General features: G+C 43.9%; 2 protein-coding genes across 3 annotated transcripts in view; both read right to left on the bottom strand.

Annotated features, from left to right (window-relative positions):
• Window positions 1-621: 621 nt before the first annotated feature.
• MRPL17 (mitochondrial ribosomal protein L17) lies at window positions 622-1,581 on the bottom strand. The gene is made up of 3 exons (XM_054283465.1): window positions 1,367-1,581; window positions 1,150-1,218; window positions 622-1,079 (listed from the first exon to the last, which is right to left on the bottom strand). Exons 1-3 carry the CDS (start codon window positions 1,538-1,540, stop codon window positions 825-827), a joined length of 498 nt encoding a protein of 165 aa, XP_054139440.1. The 5' UTR covers window positions 1,541-1,581; the 3' UTR covers window positions 622-824.
• Window positions 1,582-7,032: 5,451 nt separating this feature from the next.
• CCBE1 (collagen and calcium binding EGF domains 1) overlaps window positions 7,033-22,128 on the bottom strand; it is a 92,034-nt gene continuing 76,938 nt past the window's right edge. Inside the window, exons 5-11 of one of the 2 annotated variants that reach the window (XM_054283448.1) lie at window positions 21,858-21,995; window positions 16,658-16,764; window positions 11,639-11,759; window positions 9,523-9,662; window positions 9,396-9,431; window positions 8,819-8,854; window positions 7,033-7,320 (exon numbers count right to left, since the gene is read on the bottom strand). In XM_054283448.1, the coding sequence (XP_054139423.1) occupies window positions 7,087-7,320; window positions 8,819-8,854; window positions 9,396-9,431; window positions 9,523-9,662; window positions 11,639-11,759; window positions 16,658-16,764; window positions 21,858-21,995 (812 nt within the window). In that variant the 3' untranslated portion in view covers window positions 7,033-7,086. The remainder of the gene's footprint in view (window positions 7,321-8,818; window positions 8,855-9,395; window positions 9,432-9,522; window positions 9,663-11,638; window positions 11,760-16,657; window positions 16,765-21,857; window positions 21,996-22,128) is intronic. The other variant, XM_054283449.1, reaches the window with a different exon arrangement.

Below are 22,128 nucleotides of genomic sequence, written 5' to 3'. Positions count from 1 at the left end.
TCTTATTGATCAGTAGTTATATCACTGAAAAAGTTCTGCTACTCTCCTTTTTGTTCCAATAGAGTAATAGAGATGTCCTGCAATCCTGCCTCGGAAGCTGGGGTGCCTGTCAAGCTCATGCTGGATTACTATGACTCACGCCTTTGTTACCACCTTATAAGACAAATTTCTTTTGGTGTCTCTTTATAGCACTCAGCTCAGTGTTACCATCCTATTTGCATTCAGTGCTTATTAAACAGCAGAAGTATCTTATTTCTCACCAAACTTCCCACCTTGAAATGCTGAACACTGGCTCCTAGAACACATGGTTAGCAAATCCATTTTTCTGGAATAAACTATTAGCTTACAAGCACAGGAATTATGCCGAGTCAGGGGAGGTTCATGTAGGACATTAAGAATTTCTTCACAGAAGGGGTGAATAGACACGAAGGAGGTGCCCAGGATGTGATGGAGACACTGTTCCAATCACACCTGGAGACATTAAAATTAAGACTGGATATGGCACTTAGTGCCATAGTCTGGTTGACACGGTGGTGTTTGGTCATAGGCTGGATTTGAAAACTTCAGACGTCTTTTCTGCCCTAAATGATTCTCTGAACACAACTCAAATACTAGCAAACCGACTTTCTGAACAAAGTTTATTTACACAGAAAATACCAATCATCATGGCTCCTAGCTTGATTTCCTTCTCCTGCTGAGTGTCATCTTCAAACCAGAGGAAGCAAGTAGTGACCCTCAGCAGCCCTCTCCATGGCAACTTCCCTCTCCCTCCAGCCCTCCTGCCTGCCTCACACACCATCCCTTCCCTGGGGCACGGGGGGGCCCTAGACGGGGGTGCCGCGGGCCCGCTGCGCGTCCTGCCGGTAGCCCTTGAGCAGCTGGTTCAGCAGGGTCCTGTCGGAGTCGCGGCGCGGGCGGACGAGCGGCGGCAGCGGGTTCCCCTTCAGCTCGATCACCGCCATCTTAGCGCGGTCCAGCCCGTCCCGGTTGGGGATCTGCAGCAGCCGCGTGTAGCTGCCGGCGTGCGGCTGGAAGCGGGGCGCCAGCACCTTGAACAGCTTGTGGATGAGGTCCTTCTCCTGCGGGGCGGCACGCTCAGCCCCGGCTCCGCGGCGGGCCGGGACCGATGCGGGGCTGGGGGCTACTTACGGTCAGCCAGAAATCCGCCATGCGCATGGCGCGCTCGTCCTTGTCCCCCCGCTTGGCGTAGTCGATGAGCTGTGGGGAGGAAGGAGGCGGTGGGTCAGGACAGAGGCGGCGGGTGAGGAAGGAGGCGGTGGGTCAGGGTGCCTCGGCCGCCCGCCGCCCCCCGGCCCGGCCCGGCCCGGCGCGGCCCGGCCCGGCCCGGCGCGGTGCCGCCGCTCACCCGCTCGGCGTAGCCGCGCATCTCGTCGGCCCGCGCCCAGGGCGTCTCGATGCGCTCATGGCGCACCAGCGCTGTAACAAGATTCCGCAGCAGGTCCAGGCGCGACCGCGGGCTGAGCCCGAGGCGCCGGTAGACGCGGCCATGCGAGATGGCGGCCGCCACCGACAGCCGCATCCCGCCGACCGAGCGCCCGGCCTCCGCTGCCGCCGCCTCCCGGCAGCGCCCGGGCGCCGCGCAGCCCGCTGGGAGCTGTAGTCACAGCCGCAGTCCCGCCGCCCCGAACGGGTCAGGCTGGAGAGGCTCCACGGCGGGACAGCTGGTCCAGCCTCCGTGCCCGAACAGGGTCGTCCTGGAGCACACGGCACAGGAACGCGTTCATGCAGTTCTTGAGTATCTCGGATAAGGAGACCCCGCAGCCTCTCCGGGAAATCTGTTCCAGTGCTCGGTCACCCGAACGAGTAAAGAAGTTCTTCCTTTTGCTCAAGTGGGACTTCCTGTGCACCGGTTTCGGCCCGTTGTCCCGTGTCCTACCGCTCGGCACTACGGAGCAGAGCCTGGTCCATCCCCTGACCCCTCCCTGCAGACACTGACAGACATGGATGGGGTTACCTCTCAGTCTCCTCTGGAGGATGAACATGCCCAGCTCCCGCAGCCTTTTCTCATAAGAGACACTCCAGCCCCTTGATTTCTTTTGCCACCCTCCGTTGGACCCGCTCCGGGAGCTCCCCGTCTCCCTGGCGCTCAGGAGCCCAGAACTGGACACAGCGCTCCATGCTGGGACACGATCTCCTCCCTCGTCCCGCTGGCGCTGCTGCTCCTCACGGAGCTCAGGCCGCAGCCGCGTACCGGGACAGGGAGCCGGGACGGGGAGCCGGGATCTCTCACCAGGACAGGGAACCGGGACAGGAAACCGGGAGACGGAGCCGGGGCAGGGAGCCGGGAGAGGGAGCCGGGGCAGGGAGCCGGGATCTCTCACCGGGACAGGGAGCCGGGGCAGACCCGGGCGAGCCGGGAGATGCTTGCAGGAGCGAAGGAGCCGCGCCGCGGCGATCCAGGGTGCCGGCGGTCCTCTGTTAGCTCTTTTTAAAACTATCGGATGTAAGCCAATTAAACAAGCAGATTTTAAAATGTCTGACTTTTATACACTGCTGTGTAGTTGGTTAAAAGGAAAAGGACTGCATCGTGTCGTGCGACTACCATCTGGCTTTCCCCAAATGCACACATCAAGTAACTGAGATCCTGCTTTCCACGAATTCTTGGCAGTTCTGTTCTGTTAGGCTCATGCTGTCACGGAACAGTACTACTAGCAGGAGCCTCAGTACAACCGGGAACTCCTTTGTCTACCTGTTCATTCCTAGATCTGCTAACTATAGTTTTTGGTCTTTAACACTTTGCTTCCACTATCTACTTTCTAAAACTGAAGACGGTTGTTACTATGATTATTACAACTTTTTCTCTTTTTTTTTTTTTTTTTTCCCTTTTCCCCCCCTCGTGTTTCACTGTGATTTATAGATACTTTTCGTTTTACTTTGTTTGCACATTTTCCCGCGTATCGGGTATTTCCCCGTTAGCGGTGGCGGGATGCCGGAGAGCTCCGGAGCGCCGTGCCGCGTCCCCGGGCTGTGCAGGAGCTGCGGTGCTGGATCCAGCCTCGTGTAGCCCTGATGTGGCACAGGAGCCACCAACCATCCACAGGGCGGGGGTGGCTGCGTGCTTTATTCCCCAAAGACTGAAACCCACGCCAGCTTGCAAAAGCTCGTGTCCCAGAGGTGAAGAACTATGACAGTATTTTTCAGCTCCAAGAAAAGTGCTAGAAGGCAGTGTAAGGAGATTTCCTGCCACCCGTTTCTTCCAGTTGCAGAGAAAGGGCAAAGTGTAATAAAAAAACAGCTACCAACAATGTAAGAAAAAATATCTTTGTTATTATGAATACATCATAAAATCACAGTCATCTTATACACATTTTAGTATTTTATATATAAATAAAGTGAACAGTATAGTTATTGGAATGTGTAAAAGGAACAAACATGGATTTTTAAAAGTGTGAAATTAACAGAGAATTGGACCCCATCCCCACCTTTTGTTGCTGCGCTGGGACTTGGTACATTAACTCTGAAATACTTCTAGGCAGAAGGCTATGCAAGCTGCGATGCTAACAGTAACTCCAGGCACCACCCTAATTCCATTTACAATCCATTTTCCTCTCCTTTTCTTATTTAGCCTGCCTATATAGGAATTCTTGTGTATCAGAACTACAGCTTTGCAAGAAGGACTAAATCTTTATGTACTTGGCACAGTATTGAAAGAAAACATTTTTCAAGATTCATGATTTTGTTAAACCCATTAACAATCAGAATTTTCTTATCACTACACACTCTTGCAAATGTTCCCATTAAATATATTTCTAATATTAATAAAATAACAAATTCTTTATTATCCTTCTGCTTATAATTTGATGTCTTAACATCAAAATAATATTTCTTTCTAATAAAATTATACATACCATTTATATGAAACAAAGTTGTCATGTGCATAAGCCTGGTAATGAGACTAGCCATGAGTGTAGAAGTTTCTACTTTCTTGTTTTGGATTCTTGTGAGAGTTTGTTATTTTTGGAGCCACAGAGTAATAAATAATTTGCAAGGTAATGACTTCTGTGGCTACCACTAACAAAACTTAAGATTGGAAATGATTCCTCTGCTCTGTCTTTATGAAACATTTGGTGTGCTGAAGAAAATTACACTTTTCTGAACCTTTTTGTGTTTACCCCAAAATCTGAACGAAATGTTGCTGATACAATGTATTATGAGTGACCACACAGGTAATCAGAAATGAGAAAGTTCCATGCAGAGATCTCAGCTGGATGTGGATTGAAGGCTGGCCCTTCCCAGCCAGCTGTGCCCAGAGGGACTCTCCCTGCTGCAGGAATGTCATGCCGGGTGGTCTTTGCCATAGTGTTCCCTCCTTGGTGCTGGGACTCAAACAGTTTTGAGGCAGGAAATCTGTGCAGAGGAGGGCAATGACAAGGGTAAACCCAAGGAACAAATTCTGTCACCTTTCTTTTTTTATATACTGTGAAAGCCAATGATGCCAGCTCCAGAAAGGGAAGTCATTGAGGTTTCCATTCAGAAAGGCGTGTAAGCATGTGCTATGTTTATATTCATGAATCTATAGGAAAACTTGCCGTACTTACAGCAAAATATGTATTTTATCTGCTTTTCTGGTCCAGTCTCAGAATAGCTCTTCCCCAGGCACTTTTACACAGCAGGGCAGTTGTCACCTCTCCCTGAAATTTGATGGTCAAACTGTGGGAACTTCTCATTGGGTATGTGCCTCTATTCAGAAAAGCAGAACTTAGAACTAAAATAAGTGCCTTTTTTAGAATACATCACCTTGTGGGCAGTGAGCATTAGTATTTAGTTTGTATGTAGGAAGTGACTCATCTAACAAAAGTTAGATCATTCAGTATCTGATGGTCAAAAACCTGCAGCTACTAATTCTCTAGTGGGAGCCAGCCTGATCCAGCAGGGTGCAGTGGTAAACATGCAAGGGCTCCATAATTTGCTAGATTACAACATTTGACATGTAACCAACTTAATTAAAATTGCATATTCATAAATGATGTAATTTATACTTAGTTGCCTGCTTGAAATTAAGAAAATAAGACACAAATGCCTCAGTTCATGCTATCTTTCAGGTTTTTTCCAGCCTGCTGCATATAAGACCATCCCTCTTTTGGACACAGGTACCTTCGTCAAGTCTCCCTTATTATGTGATTCACAAGATTGCTTGGATCTGCAGCTGCTGGCAGAACTCCTCCCAGACAGAGGAGAAGCCCAAGGACCACAGGGTTAGATTTCTAGATTTTTTTTCAGCTATCCCCACGACTTAGGCATTGCTTTGTAAATAGTGATACAGATATAATGTGAAAAGAAATACAGAATACTCAGTGTTCTTAAAAGCTAATGTCCTGGCTTGTGGCTTAGTGGCAGTGAGACGTTGGGAAATGGCTACAGGAATGAACACATCCTCTTAAGACAGTACACAGAAGTTATGGAAAAGTCTAGACAGACAGCTGTTTATGCAGCGTGACCTGTACTGATGCTGTCAGGATTACACCAACTGTCTTTCAGCCCAGAGAATATGGAATGGAATCCAAACCTTTACATAGTCTGAAAAGGCCCTTCTTACATTTTTTACCTGTATTTATTCTACTAGAACATGCAAGCCCTGAAAAACATGGCAAAGTAACAACTTTCTCTTTGCATTTGTGATATGGACACTACCAAACACTAAACATACTGTAGAAGTAGCAGCTACACAGATACAACATTGAAATTTTGTGCTTAATATACTTCTTTATATTGAAAGCATGGCAAAGTCCTCAGCAGCTGTAGTAATCCAAAAGAAATGGCAACATACTTCATCCATGAGGTATGGTATAACTTGTGCATCCAATTTTCCAGTGTAAATAAAGGGCACTCCCTTTTATCCCCATTCACAAGTATAGAATCCCATGTGCAGTACCTCACCTTAGCCATCCTCGTACCAGTTGAAATGTTTTGTCATGTGCACTCCTGCACATGCTCACACTCCTCCTACACCCAGCCAAACACACTGCCACTCTGTGTTCCAGCCTGGTGAAAGCCATTTAGGTTGGTCTCATGCAGCAGAGGAACAAAACAGGTGGAAGCTCCTTGCAAACATGAGGCCTTTCTCTGGTCTTGATTTCACTCAGACTTCAGAATCTCACCAGGGAAGACATGCACCTGCAGGAGGTCAGAACCTGACTCTTTCTGCAAGGCTGGGATATATTTCGTTCCTGCCAATAAGCCTGCCTGATTCACTTTTGATTTGGTTTCCTGCTTTAAACATCCCCTTTATCTTGATTATCTTTGTGTAATGTATCCAACACAAATCTGTTGAGAAAGCTAACTGGCCTTCACACTGAGCAGAGGGGCAATGGTAAAGAAAAAGTAGTGTTTGTGTGTGTCTCAAAGCAATTTATGACACACACATCTTTTGACTGTCTTTGAACAATACTCTAGCAACACAAAGCTAAATAATTTACTGATCAAGCAGCAGCACCCTTGTTTAACCCCTTGTTAAACCCAAAAAACTTTTTTTTGCCTTTTTCTGCCTTGATGAGGCATAGTAGAAGGCATGTCTCACTTACAGATGGCCTCTGCTGTGAAACAGGGGTCCACTTCTCACACTGTCCTAAGCCTGGGGACAGTAGCTGGAGACTTGAGTTTAGTGGTATAATTTATTTGCATTCATAAAGTAACTGTGGACCAAAGTGTTCACTATCAACATAATTTGAGGATGATGTTCAGCTAATCCTTTGTCCCTGGCAAAATTTGTGTACTGGGTCATTTGGACATAGAATGCAAAGTAGGCAGATGGAATGCTGTGGTCTGTGTTATTAGCTAGAGCATGCCTTAATCATACTATATGCTAAGAAGGTTTTTTTTGTACAATGCACAGTGCAGGCTTGGCAGTATGGAATTTCTGCAAGGAGGCTACCATGAACCAGGAAAGCTACAGTACAGGCAGCATGGTTCAGGAAAAGCAGAAAGAAAAATGGGAAATAAGACATATATATATATATATACACACACACATAGATATATATATATATATATATATATATTACATTGTCAGTGCATTTTTTTTATATTGAAGAATTCTAAAGAGGCTTTGTTGTTCAGCAGGAATAGCTAAGGGTGGTCTGCCTTCTGTATCCTGGTGTTTCTGGATGTTGCCCGTGGTTTGTAGTCTTCTCCGGATCCAAAGTCTACTGTGTCGTGATAGTTTGTGAATTCCTGAGGTAATGGAAACTCTTCTGTTGATGAGTGAGTCCTGTGTCCAAACACTCTCTCTTGCAGCTCAGCGATGTCGTTTCTGATGTCTGCCATCATCAGCAATAGGAAATCAAATGAACCCGGTGGGCCCTGCAGTCACAAGGCACTGCCATTAATCACAATCCACCTTGCTCTTACAGTTTTCAAACTGGCTGATAGAATTACTCCTGCAGGGGTTGTTCAGTAAAATTCTGCTTTGTATCAATTGCCAAAAGCTAATGGTCTGTTTTTTAACCACCTTTAATCAGGAAACAATTTTTGAAAGAATCAGATGTTTTTGCAGACAGAGCTTAACATTTACAAAATGCTCAGTCCTTTTGTCACTTAACAGTTCCTTTGCTTCATAAGAATATCTTCAGACCTCATGGGAATAGAGGGGATTAATCTTGGTTTCTTGTCTTCTTGCTTATTAAACTGACATAAATTACATTCTTAGAATGATTAATCAACAAATTCTTTTAAGACTGCTATTATTTGTCTTTTCAATATGGTAACCTTGCTGCAGTTAATCACTTTCTAAATATATTTACTGGTAATTACAATGCAGAGAGTATCTGATTTTAGAAAATTATTATTTCTTTTTAGTTGACTTCACACAGTAAAATAAATTGTTAATAATGAGCACACTCTACTGGTCACACTCTTAAAAATTAACTCCACCAATGAGAAAATACCATAAATGAATAGAATCACAGAGTGATTTGGGTTGAAGGGACCTTAAAGACCATGTAGTCCCAGCACTTCTGCCGTGGGCAGGGACACTTTTCAATAGACCAGATTGCTCAGAGCCCCATCCTGCTTGGCCTTAAGCACTTGAAGGGATGGGGCACCCAAAGCTTCTCTTGGCAACCTGTGCCAGTGTCTCACCACCCTCACAGAACATATCCTAAGATCTAATATCTAATTTAAACCTGCCTTCTTTCAGTTTGAAGCCATTCCTTTGTCCTGTCACTACATGCCCTTGTGAATAGTCCCTCTCCATCTTCCTTGTGGATTCCCTTCAGGGATGCCATTAGGTCACCCTGAAGCCGCCTTTTTTCCAGGCTGAAAAATCCCAACTCTGTCAGCCTTTCCTCATAGGAGAGGTGCTCCAGCCCTCTGATCAGTCTGGTGGCCTTCTCTGGACTTGCTCAAACAGATCCATGTCCTTCCTGTGCTAGGGACCCCAGAGATTTTTTAAACAAGTTCACCTGAACACAGATCACCAATATTCATTCCTTCCTCTGGAACTCAAAACCTCTAGTTTCCCAAATCTGAGAGAGGTGAGGGGCAGGATTTTAAAAGGTTCCAGGGATCAAATTCCTGTTGGGAGCAGAGGCTGAACTGCACTAAGTAGCACCCTGCATGGTTCTGCCTTCTAAGGGTATCACCTACTGCCTTCGGTTGCACACTCAGCAGAGGAAGAGATTTGTAGGCAAAAACATTTGGATGAAAAAAGGTAATTAGTTTGTTTCCAACAACATTTTCTGTGTATGTAAATTATCTGTTATTTTGGCACAGGAGTTTTTTTTCTTTAACTTTTGGCTGACCTGTGGTTAGCAGTCAACATCACTCTGTTGTGGAAATTCCTCCTGTGTGGAATACTTACAGGTATCCCCTTTGGTCCTGGTGCTCCTCGCTCCCCCTGTAATCAATACCACCTCAGTTAGTTTGCTGTGACTAAAGCAAATTTTAAAAGTTTGCTTCTGTATCCTAATTTACTGTCCCCAGATCAAGAATCATCAGCTGATGCTTATTTGGAAAATGAAAAGGAAGTGAAGGAGGAATGCAAGGAGATTGCTGCTGATTCTAGTGGGAACAGAGTGGAGAATTTCTGATATTTCTCCTGGACAGTAACAAGTGAATCAATGAACATGAAGAATTCACAATGAATGAAAAAGGCTAAAGCATCAACATTTCTTCATGGAAAAGCCAAAAGAACTGCAGAGAAACAAAATAATTCAGTGTGGCATAGAGCCTGGCAGGACTATTTGCGAGACCTTAGGAATGGCAAACACAAAATAGCAGAAAGATGACATGAAGGAGTTGGAAAACAGGATGCTTTCATCTTAAAAAAGAAATGAGGTAGCAAAAGGGTGTTACTATAAGTATGTTGAGTCTCTCTAGCAAGTCTGCACTTCACATGTGCATGTGCCCATGTTGTAGAAATTAGCACCTCTCCTCACCTTGCTACCATCTCTCCCTGGGGCGCCAGGTGGGCCCTGCAAGAGAAAAGAAAGTGTCACACAGATGTGAGAAGCTGTGGAGCCAAGGGCACTTGTGCAGTGCACGGCAGGAGACAGGAATACTGACCACAGGGCCCCGTCTGCCCTGCTTAATGTGTGATATGTCTGGAGATGGGCCCATTGGCCCCATTGATCCACGAGGGCCTGGCTGGCCAGGAGGTCCAGGTAATCCAGGAGCTCCTTGACTCCCTTTAGGTCCTGGAGCCCCTGAAATCAAAAGCAAAAGTTACCTGCCAGGGAAAGCCTTCACGACGCTTCATCAGTGCAAGAAATGAGGAATGACTTTTTTTTAAAGACGCAGTGGGCTGGTTACTTAAACACACCCAAATCCACAACAACACAACCAATTTATCTGTATCTGCACATCAGCAGCCATCTGAGACAACATTAACCCTTGTCACAGTAGCTACAAGAGGTGACCATCAAACAATTAAATCTTGTGTATAACAAGAATTTGAGTCTGCCAGGTGATTAGGGACACAGACTGGGAATGAAAAGAAAAGCACAAACGCCTCATTTGTACATGAAGAAGAACAAATCACATTTAGGAGCATCTCATAAAAAGAAAGCCTCAGAAAACTCATGGGAATTTTGGGTCATGGGCATCTACATGACTGACACAAGCAAGCTCTTTCCAGTGGGGGGCTGCACCTCTCTTTTGCCCAGTGCAATAGCCAGTGTGTTAGGGGAAAAAAAGGCTCTCTTATTCCATTTTGCTTTACATAATTTTCAGCTTCTGCTGGTTCAGCTGAGCATGTTACTTTTTAGGAAGCACTCAGGCAACAAAACATATGTTTAGCTCAAGAGAAACTTGAGCCAGAAACATAAACCAGAAAATCAGGCACCTGAAACAACAGACAATAAAGACCATTAAAATGCCCCTAGCTCAAACGCTTCATGATTAGAGGAGGAAACACTTCTCTTCATACTGAGGGCACATGAAAAACATAAAGAATAAAAGGCAGAGGGTAAAAAGCATTCAGCAGGACTGAATATGTACAGTTAGGATTTTCAAAAGGAGACAACTCAAGTTCCGTGATGACTCCCTGGGACTCTCCCGGGGGGGGCAACAGAGGAGGTGATCAAGGGTTTAAAGGGGGTTTTTAGAGGTGGTTTTCAGATTTCTACAGTACCTCGGACAGCTCAGTCAAGGGGAAACCCAGTAGGTGGGAGACCTGCAGGGTCAGGCCTCCTCAATTCCTTGGAGGAATTGCAGAGAACCCACTCTACCCTTCAGAGTCTGTTGCAGAACTTCTAAACATACTGTCCTTGCACTTATGGAGAACTGAAGACTGAAGATACTCATCCTCCAGGAAAATGAGATAGTGACTCAGAAAACAAAGCAAGATTGCAAAAGGGGATATAAATGGGAAGATGGGGTGAGTTCAGGAGGGAGTAAATCAATCCTCATAAGGAGTATTTGCCAGTACTCTGTAAGAATCCTGATGAAATCCAGCACAATGCTTGGATTTATTGCTGATCCAAAATTAGATCTGCATTCAACATAATTTGCAAAATTTTGAGTATTGTTGGCCACCAGATGTGAGGTGTCTGGATTAAGTTCGGGCTTTAGGATTTCTCTGTTTTTCACTGTGTTTCAATCTATAACTTAGCAAAGAAGGTGTGAGTGGAGTTATACTTTTCTTTTTCAGATTGCTTTCAATCTGGGATACAACATAAAACCAACAGATGAATCCTTGAAAATCAGACAAAGAAAAATAAAAGATTTGGCACAAACTCCTACAAACTGAAAGCACATTTTTTCCTCTAATCCTGACTGTGAGCTAAAGCAATAGATATTCCTGAAATGAAATGGAGAGTGTTTTAAGACAGAGTTAAAATACAGGAAATGACAACTGCAGCAGGTGAGATATCCCAGGGAGAGGGAGAAATTTGACACATACAGGACAAGCACAGCTTGCATGCCAAGAAACACACGGAATTACAATGGATGATGTCAGACTGTTGGCAGAGGCTGACCATAAGACCCATAAAGTTTTGTTTGTTTGTTTGTTTTAATTTAGCACAAATGCAAACATAATGTATCAATCAAAATATGAAATATGTGAAATCATATGATATGAAATGAAATATGAAATCACGCTGGCAGACTGAAGTTTTCTTTTTTAGTGCTAAACATTCCTGCACAACAGTCCTGCACATTTCCACCCCTCTGGTATTACCTGGAGGGCCTGGTTGGCCAGGCTGGCCTGGGGGGCCAGGGATATATGCATTAGAGGCGAGCACTTTTTCACCAGTGATTTGCTTGCTAAGATCAGCAGCATTATTTGGCAGCAAAGCAACCTGCCAAGGCAAAAAAAAAAAAATCTGCATAAGACTTAATTGTTCAGCCAGAAAAACTACACTCTTATTCAAGCTTTCATGTGAACAAACAGCTATTTAAATATTTCAGGAAATATAATGAGTTTATTCATATCCTTGATTGATATAATCAGAAAAACATTCTTATTCTGTGAGTCTGTCCACTTTTCAAGTCACTGTGGAAATACTGCAAGCCAATCCAACAGAGGACAGAGGAAATTCATCAGAGATACAGCAACAAGTTCTGAAAAACTTGAGTCTCATTACTGCTTCTCAGGAAACCTGTTTTTCCTTATTTGAAGTTTCCTCTATTCATTTAGTGCCTTTCTCAGGGCAACATTTTCTCAGATATTTAAGTTCTGAATTGCTGCACAAGCCCCTAACTTTCCATAGGTTTTAATGAGAACCCTAAATCCTTTGTGAATCTGGCCCTGGAAAGTAACCACACTGTTTAACTCATCAGATGTCTGGATCTGCTCTGCACAGAGAGACAAAGATAAAGTAAGCGAGAATACAGGCAGACCTGCATAGTACAGTTTAAACTGTCATTATCCATTACCTGTTTAATTATCTATGAAACATTCACCTATCCAGTTGAATGTATTTAATAATTAAACATATTTAGAAATATTCTGCAAATGTTTAGTCTCTTAAGAGGCAGCTGAAGGGTGCCTGGAGGAGCCAAGAGGCTGGTGTGCAGTGAGAAAAGGAGTTTATTAGTGGTGAGTGGCTGCATGTAGACTTGGGGATTTTGCACTGCCAAATTGAACTGGAAAACTATTCCAGCAATAGCAGCGCAGACCTACCCCTGGGTGAACTTTGTTGCTTCTTGAATGAATTTGGCTCATTGGATAAGTTGATGCTGAATTCTGCAGCATTTGCCTGTGAGAGCTGCATTGAATAATATAGATGATGACTCCTGCTATTTGACAAAGTTTTTTATCAGCTATCTGGAATTCTCTGAGCTGGGCTGTTCTTAAGACTCCTACCTGTTTCTGTAATTATTTGACATGCATTCTTCTGCCATTACTGGAAACCTAATGTAATGCACGGGGAAAAACCACAGTGTTATGCACCTGCAGTACCTACTTGAACTGGGGAAATTTCCTTTGGCAAACATGTTATTGCTTAAGGATTACAACTTAAAGGCAGCCTGTGCTGCTTGTAGTTTGGGGTTGAATGCACAGGACAGTTCTGAAGGAAAAAAACAAATCAGGAAAAAAGGTTGAAAATGCTGGAATAACTCTTGGTGGCATTTCCGAAACCCCAGTTTGATTTTGAGACTGGAACTCAAAATGTGATGACAGGAACACAAGGATTTATCAGCCATTTGTGAGTTACGTTTTGGAGAGAATTGCGGTTCCAAAGACCAGATGACTACACTATAGGCAAATTAAGAATCATGATGTATGTTTAACAAGAATTTGGTATATTCACTCCACCCCTGCAGAAATCAGTGGCCGGATGAGATCATATTTTCACAGAAGTCCCAGAGGATGTTTCTTATATTCTCACTCCTATGAATTTGCTTTTCACACAGAAAATGAGGCCTCAGCACACCTATAGCTCTGGGGTGAGCTGTCATCTCTGCTTTTTCAAGGGAAAATGTGTGCTTTGTTTACCAGTGACCTTGCAGCTTTCTCAGCCAGCTTCCCAGCCAGTGCAGCACAGACCAAACTGTGGGGCTGCTGAACAGAGGGCTACCCTGTGGGACACAACACCCTACCCCTGGAGCTGAGGAGCAAAATTCAGTATCTGGGGGCTCTCACGGCCTCACTGGCCTGGGATCAGCATGGGAACATCTACTGGCTGGCTCTGGTCAGCAAAGTTTTTTTCCTAGAGGTGTGGCCTGCCCAGAGGACACGCCTGTTCCTGACTGGATACAAAGGAAAGGCTTGCAAGGACCGTGGTACAAAACTTCCACTACATGACACAAATCAGTCAAGGACTCTGTGGTTCCAATGCTGCCAAGCAAAACCAGAGACAAAAAGTCAAATCCTGTGGCTACCTGAGAGTATTATATTTTTAAAGTAGTTTTTTTGAGAATATTTTCAGTGTCATCAGTGGGTGCTTTTCCTTAGGGGTGGCCACAACTGAGTGGCAGATTAATTGAAGCCCTCTTTTTAGCTTGCATGTAAATATCTAATTCTGGGGATCTACAGCTATATCTGTTGACAAATAGATGTCAGTACATAGACCCAGCCATAAATACTCTTCAGGTTATGCTGCAAATGGTCAGACTGGAGTAAAAAGGTGCATTTAGTGGCAAAGATTCATCATGAAGTGGATTTGGAAGTGTATTCTCTTCTGATGCTTAAATATTTACTTATTCCTGCCAGCCAGGCTGTTGTAACAACTGAGTAAGTTAGAAATCACATAGCTGCTGTGAAAGCATCTATGCATGCTTCCCCACTGACTCAGCTGGACTGGAAGTACACACTAGGAGTGCCAAAATACCCAGGCTCTGGTCTAGCTCACTGCTCTTTGATATCTTCTGGCCAGAAAATGGTTGTTACATGCTCTGGGCCAAACCATGTGTTTTTGTTGTTGACTCACATCCTCCTAGCTATTGGATATACTCACTGGCCTAATTTCTGTTTCACCTTTTAACTGAACCAGGATCCTAGTCCAGGGTAACCTTGGCTTTCTCCATCTTCAACTCCAAATCCTAATGGCCCTTGGAAAATAATATTTTGGTTGTTTTTCCCATGTGCATCCAAATATTAGCAAGAGTAAATTCTAAAGAAAGGCTGTTCTAGAAATAAATCTTCCATGTGTTGTTTTGCATGTTGCATTTGGAGTTTTGCATAGTTTCTAGGAGGTCTGTGGTTTAGAAAATTGGACAGTGCTTGTCAGGAGTGATGTGGAACATGGCTTTCTAATTAAGATGTTTAAACACATCTGTGCAATAGGACCAAGCTTACTCTGTTTTTTTCTTCTTTTAATTGTTGGATGCGTGTCAGCATGCCAGATATATTTTCCTCAGTTTTTCACCTTCCCACTCTTCTTCCTTTCATCAAGGTCTTAGATCAACCTAGGCTGCCCACAGACCTCTAGTCTATCAGAGCAGTGCATCTCATTGGATGACAGGCTTTTCTGCTAACCACAGTTTTGAATAAAGGTCATAAAATCTGAAAGCCTTAACCACAAGACTGAAGACTCATTTCATAAACCATCTCCCTAGCAGACAGAAATTAACTTTTCTATGTAAAACAGAACATCTTTAACCACAGCTATTGAGAGATGTCCTCCCCAGGAGAACTTGGCCGTGGCAAGTGGCTGGTGAAACATGAGGGTTGATGTCTCCCTGGGCAGAGAAGCACCATGGGGCCACGTCTTCATTCAGCATAGACAAAAACTCTTTTTTCTTTGGGGTAAAGTTGCTGAGGGTATTGGGAACCTTCTCTTTCAGCTCCTTCTTTGTGGAGCACAACCCTGTGGGCTCCCTCTGAGGATGCCAAGTTGACCAAGTCTCACTAGGGGCATACAGGGGGAAAAATTAAGTTAGAGACTATGGCAAGATTTAGCTGTGAAGCAATAGTGAGCTGCGACACAGCTACTACACAAATGCCTACAGTGACAGGTCTCAGTGGTCTGAGTTTTCCTGGAATGAGTTTTGAACACAAGCATCTAACAGCAGAAGTTAGACACAAAAACCTCCCATTAGTTCCATCAATCAATTCTCAAGCAAACAATGTGGCCAACAATGTGACCCCCAGATCCTTCCCTGGAGGTCAGTGTAAGCCTGCTCAGCATCATGGAAAACAGCTGGAGAAACAGCCACTCAAAGGCATGGATCCTTTTTTAACCTCTCTGCTACCATTTTTTTTTAAAAACAGAATTTCCATCACACATGAAATTCTGTCACTTACATGTTTGTGTTCATACTGATTCAGAAGGAATACATGATGTTTTGAGATTTTGGAGATAAAGAGTATCTCCAACCTCAGTAAATTTCACTTCAATAAGGAATATTTCTTTCTTCCTAATATTAAATGAGTAACATAAAATGCAATGACTGAATACACCAAATTGTGTTTTGACACAATGGAAAGAAATTGGTTGAGCTCCCTGGGAGAAATAATTGCAGCCTGTCAGCATGATCTGCCGAGAATGTTCCTACAGAAAGCTTCAATTTGAAAGAACCTTAGTGTTCAAAGGAGATGCCACCAGAAAAGGCATTACACCTGCATCCCTGCATATGGCTCTCCAAATCTGAGGCTGTGTCTTTGCATTATCTCACTACTACTCTTTCATTACTGTACTACTAAAATGCAAAAGGAAGCTACATATGTGAGCAATTGAATCCCAGGAAAAGTTTCTAAATGCATTATTATCTACTAGCAAGGGAATAGTTAAGAAAATACCAAAAGGTTTGTGACTGAGGGTTTTTCTTTTTTAAGGGGAAAGTCATATTTGAAGCTAGGGATATTTTTGTTTAGTCCCACACCTATTTGGCAAGAATCCTGTACCAGCATCCTATTAATGAAAAATCATGTTCCCACATCTATGAAATGTCTTGCACGTGCTTACTCTAGAGGTGGACCATTTCCAAAATCCTGTGCATTCAGAGTGAATGAAAAACTCAGGCCAGCACAGATTGCCAAGAAACCTGGGCTCAGCCTGGGATGGGGGTGTTTGTCAGACTCTGTTACCACAAGTTTGGTAACACAGCTCCATGAACTTGGAGACCAATCTGCTTACGAATTGTACAAGAGCATAAGGAAGAGATATCATTCCTACATGATTTTAAAATATATTGCCCTTCTCTTTGTATGTGCAAGAACCACATGTCAGTGACAGCTCCAAACATAGAAATTAACCTCAGTTGCTGTAAAACACGCAGGTCTGGTAAAAACATGAGTGATCAGTGTTCATACCTTTTGCTTCAGCTGTAAAACTGTCTGCTTTATTTGATGGAATTCCTTACAAGAGGCACAGCACGTCCCCAGTTTTGCCACATTTTCAGATTTCTCAGGAAGCCCAACTGAAAGAAAGCAGTTTCCACTATAAATGTAAAGATCCAAAGGAAAGAAATTCATAAAGCGATAGCAAAAGCAACTTGAAGGTTGTTATATTTCCCCAGACTGTGAAAAGAGAAGGGAATCCTACCATTATTAAATCCTTGACTGTGAATTTCTATGTAAGGCTGAGAAACTTTGCAGGGACATCTCTGAGCACATTTTTAAAGCAGCTGTTTCCAGTTAACTGTCCCCAGAGAATTCATTTGTTTAATACCTGGAAAAGTTCACACCCCTTCTTTTATCTTTTTGTTTAGGGTAGACTAACCCCATAGATCTGAACTGACTTACAGTCCCCTGAAGGGCAAATTTTCATATGCTATAAATTACAGTAAAATCCCTCAGAATATGCTTATTTCACTCATTTTGCACAAACTGCTCTTTATCATCATGTTTTATTCTCCATGTGATGGAATTAGCCTGTGCAGAGATGGGGATTGAGATTAATGACAGGGATTTAAATCCACACAAGAGGAAGGGTCACATCTGTTGATACTATGCATGAATAGGATCTTTTCAAGAATCCATTAAATTATTCAAACTGTGAGAGATATTGCAAATGTTATTTTTGTCCTTTTCCCAGTACCATACACAGTCAAGCAGTTCTGCATTGCAAGCAAACAAGCATTGTTGTAACAGATGTCTGCTTAAAGACAAATCTGGTTTCCAAACCACAGGGTGACACATACTGGTAAACTCTAGGAGAATTTTTTTTCACTTCAACATTGTTGAGAAATATCAAGTCTATTGAGGCTTTGCACATGATGTGTAGCCTTGTATGATGTTACCTGGGAGGGCTGCTGGGCGTGCTTGAACACTGACCTTTCAGAGCATGTCCCACAATGGAAAAGCTCTGCAGGTGCTCTTGTTAAAGCCAGAGAATCTCCAAAGTCTTCCAAATGGATCAACTGCATCATGCTGAGTTACTGTGTTACGCTTGTCTCTTGGATTAAATGCCCTTCATCTTTTCAGAAATGGGTATTGATTTTGAAACATCTGCATCTTTTGAAATGAACCTTGAAGCTTCTAATACAAAAAAATATTTTGATTTTAAATATTTGCAAGGTCCAGTGTGGAAGACTACAACCATCTGATGGTTGTCTACAGACCACCTATGCACATATTTGGGAAGGTATGTTTATTCCATTGCCTATAATGGCATATTGATTTTAGAAGACAAAAGTTAACCTAGTTTATCTGCTAATCAGTTAGGAGAGAGATGTAAGGGCAGGATGCTGGAATAACCAGGAGCATTAGGAGAGCTATTAGTACTGATTGGAAAATTGGGGCACAAAGGCCTGGATTTTTTCCTCAGTCATGAACTGCCTGTTCCCATGGCTGCACTCCAACAGCCTTCCTATGTTACACCTATTATTTACCATTTTTATGGCAGCAAGCACACTGCTGTTTGAGCTTCCCAGCCCTTTCCCCAGCACAGGTTTGATACCTGATCAGCTTTCTGTGCAGTGTTCAGATGACTCCAAGGTTTAAGACCAGATGGTACTACTTGATGTTTTCCAATGGACTCTACACAGCACAGAATAGAATTTTACCAAACTTCAGCTATGCTGGATCCAAAACTATTTAGCCACAAGATGTCCCAGAGGAGCTCCAGCATTTTTGTGAAGGTACTGGAATACACAGTATATGCTGCTTTCCTTCTTCTCTCCTGTATTATTAATGCTAATAATTTTTTGCCTTTAATTCCCTCGAAAACCTCTTTGCCCATAAACCTTTCTCTTGTAGCTGAAATAATCTTCACCATGCAGGGCTTTTTTTTTCCTTAAGAGGGAATTGATGTGCTGTAATGAAGACACCACCTTACATTTCGGTAAAATAAATTTGCTCTTGACCACAAGTCAGTTATTGCAGAGTTCTTCCTCCATCTCCAATTTTTCATCTTCTTTTAGAAAACCCCAGTGTCTTGACATGCCCATTTTTGGACCTGTGTAGGAGTTACAGAGGGATGTATATGGAGCCATAAAAAAAATACAACCAAAAAACACCAACTTTTTTTTCCTTTCTTTTTCAAAGACCAATAAAGTCTGGATTTTTTACTGTTCCAAACAAAGATTTCTTTTTATAGCTATCTCACCAAATGAGTTCTATCATTGTGTTAGGAAATGTTGCTGAAAGCAACACACAGTCATGTGGAGAAACTGACAGAGCCTCTGCTGTTGGAAACCTAATGCAATCCCACCAGAATCAGTGGAATTATATGCAGATTAAGAAGTGGTGAATTTGGCCTGGTGTTTCATTTTAGAACCCAGTTTATCTTCCTGAAGGATGTGACACACAGGGCTGACAAGCACAGATAAAACAATCCATGGAGACGAATGCTGGGGGGATCAGCTAATGTTTGGGAAATGTCATACCAGCGAGATTTCTGCAAAGCTGGCTGGATTGACTTGTTGGAGGAAGAAGTCCAAGATCCTTGTATGAGCCAGCATGAGCTGCATCTCAGGAGAGAGGTGGAATCCCCCTAACTCATACCAGACAGAGGTGATGATTTGCCCAGGGAAGGAGTCATCCATCAAACATTTGCTCTACCCCCATCCAGCCCTGTATCAGGACCAAACTATGAGAAAAGTCAGAATAAAGTGTGGATAAAGCCAGAATTCACCTAGGACGGGCCAGCAGCGGCAAAAGGCCATTAGATGGAGCCACCCACGCATGGTGCAGAAACCGAGGTCATGTACCAAGCTCAGCTGGGGCAGCGCTGAGCAAGGCACTTACATAACTTGTTCCCAGACCTTCACAAGGAAACTGAAATTTTTTTGAAGGCGGCCTAAAGCAGCCCCATTTCATAGAGGCTCTCAGAACACAAAGTCTAGCTTACACATGATGGGAGCCTTTTAATGTTGGTGAGATGCTGGTGAGCCCTGTGGCACCTATTGCAGAGAGATCTGCTTGGGGAGTGCTGTGTTTTTCCTTTGTGTATGGGCATGGAGGCCGTGCCTTGCTGATGCTGGGAGAGGAGGAGGAGATGCTGCCAGGAGAGAGCTCTGTGGGAGCTCTTCTGCGGGCAGTCTTTGCATGGGGGTTCTTGTGCTGATCATCTGTGTTGTATTATCTGGGTTCAGCCTGCTGAGATGGTTTCATCTGCCTGCTTCTGCGTGGGTAGCTGCATTGTCTCCATCAAATGTGAATGTGGGTGCAAGAAAAAATGCTCTCTCTTCTTGCGTCCACCAACTAACCCAAAGCTCGGTGTCAGGACACTTACAGAGACGAAAAAATGGTGACCACATCACAGCCACTTACAGAACCAAAAAAGTGTCTGAATCGCATCCTTTGGGCAATACACGGCTGTATCTCCCGGAAAACAGGCGCCCTCGTTAGAAATGGAGAGCGGTAACGTGGTTTTGCCTCTCCCACTAAATTTTAAGATGAAACGTGGATGCTCCGGCTGCGATGAAGAGCGAACGATGCGTTCATTGGGCAGGCGCTCCGGCCGGGCGCGGCGCGGGGCCGGGGCCGGCCGCGGGGTGGAGATAAAGGCAGGCGCTGGTGGGGCGCTGCAGCCGCTCCGCACACGGCCAAGCCCTATCCTGGGAACGGGCACGGACACGGCTCCTCGTGTCGCGTCCGCCCGGGGTCCCAAAATTCCCAACATCTGTGTGCAGTACAGCGGGCTAACTGACCAGAAAACATCCTTCTTCACTTAGCACAGCTGGCTGGGGAGATGTCTGCAGAGACGGTGGGTGTTTCATTCCAGATTATCTGCTGGAATTGGCACTTTTATGTGCTGTGTACATTCAGTGTAAAAATGGTGGATTTCAAACAGTAGAATAATTACTAAAGCCTTGAATATTTTGAATGGTTGGTTATCCCGGATGCTTTGGACATTACTGCATAAAGAAATTTGAACTACCCAGAGGAATATTTTAAAAACCCCTCCTATTTGTAGGGGGATTATCTAGGTTCTTTATCACATACATGCACACACACACTCTGATAAGGAAAAAAAAAATTAAAACTATAAGGAAGAATTACAGCTAATGGAGTGGCCCCAGTTACACATTTTCAGATGAAAATGAAAATTATAAATTGCTCTGGCCATCTGGTGGGATTTGGATCACACCGTGAGACCACATTCAGGCATTAATTGATGAACCTGTGGTAACTCACCATTCATCAAAAGTTGTCGGGTTTTTTTTTCAGACCACTGTTCTCTTCCTCCCTTCTTTTTAAATTTTCATATCAGTATTTATTCTGTAGTATTCTAAATGCTGTAATTCAATAACTAGGATGAGGTCAAACCTTTAAAATAATTTGTGCACAGCACATGTGTACACTCTGAACCAACAGTGAGATGCAAGAACAAGCCCTTACATTTGCTCATTTATTATTACATTCCATTAAAAAAAAAAAAGAAGAAGAAAGAAAAAAATAAGACCTCAGGCACAGGACACACAATTTGACATAATTACAGGTCAGCAGCATTTGGTCTTGGTCAATGTAATTTAGAAATTGATTTAAGCAAGGCTTAGAAAATGTGTTGGATCCCCAAGCACACATTTTTGAGCCTCTAAGGGCCAAGGGGCACTAGCCATCCAACCCAGGGCCTTTTGCTAATCTCAGATGTGGGTGTGTAAATACAAATTAAAATTACTGAAATTATTTAATTTACAGGTGAAATCAGTGAAAATTTTTACGGCTCTTCATCTGGTAAGATTTTTTCCTGGGTCTCCTTAGCTCAGGACCACAAAAAGTTATAATCCAGGCAGGTATTGGAGCCAACTATGGCTTTTAGCAACTGGATCCAGCAGGAATGACCTCACTGAAGCTGTAATGGTAAATTTCATTGTTCAGCCATTCTACCTCCCTAGGAGAAGATGCCTTCTACATCCCCCAGTGTACTTGTGCATTGCAGGAGAGAGTTTGGCAGGGCTGCTCCACAGGTGCTCAGGTGCCCAGGGACCTGCCTGGATACCCCAGGAGCATCAGCTACATCCCAGCTTTGGACCCCCGGCTCCAAGTATAGGATTGGGAACAGTTACTCTTCGTGACAGACCAACCCTTTAGGCATCCAGGACATTTAATCTGCACTAGCACCTGCCTTTATCTCCTTTGGTGCATGTCCTGCCATCCTCCTCCCGGACGTAGCCTTCGTGACACTCGCACCTGTAGCTGCCCATGGTGTTGACACAGATCTGAGAGCACAGGGTCCCGTTGCTCGTGGCACACTCGTCGATATCTGGAGAGAAGCAGAGATTAAAAATGCCCTGTAGCTGGAGGTTTCAGACCTCCAACACAATAAAAGACTTCCTTTAGACGTAAAGAGAGATTTTGTGGTTAAACAAACAAGTAGTTGGAACACCACAATTGCA

This window comes from Melozone crissalis, unplaced genomic scaffold (genome assembly GCF_028551555.1).
Source record: "Melozone crissalis strain CALT ecotype California unplaced genomic scaffold, PUWL_Pcris_2 ptg000036l_1, whole genome shotgun sequence".
NCBI lineage: Eukaryota > Metazoa > Chordata > Aves > Passeriformes > Passerellidae > Melozone > Melozone crissalis.
Note: the sequence above shows the minus strand (reverse complement) of the source record. Positions and strands in the feature narration are given on the sequence as shown.

Bases quoted from the DNA above. Each gene is read 5' to 3' on its own strand.
- MRPL17 (XM_054283465.1), bottom strand. From the start codon at position 1,540: ATGCGGCTGTCGGTGGCGGCCGCCATCTCGCATGGCCGCGTCTACCGG. The intron at 1,219-1,366 runs GTGAGCGGCGGC...TCCTCCCCACAG, and splicing joins TGCGCGGCTACGCCGAGCGG to CTCATCGACTACGCCAAGCG. The intron at 1,080-1,149 runs GTAAGTAGCCCC...GCCGCCCCGCAG, and splicing joins TGGCGGATTTCTGGCTGACC to GAGAAGGACCTCATCCACAA.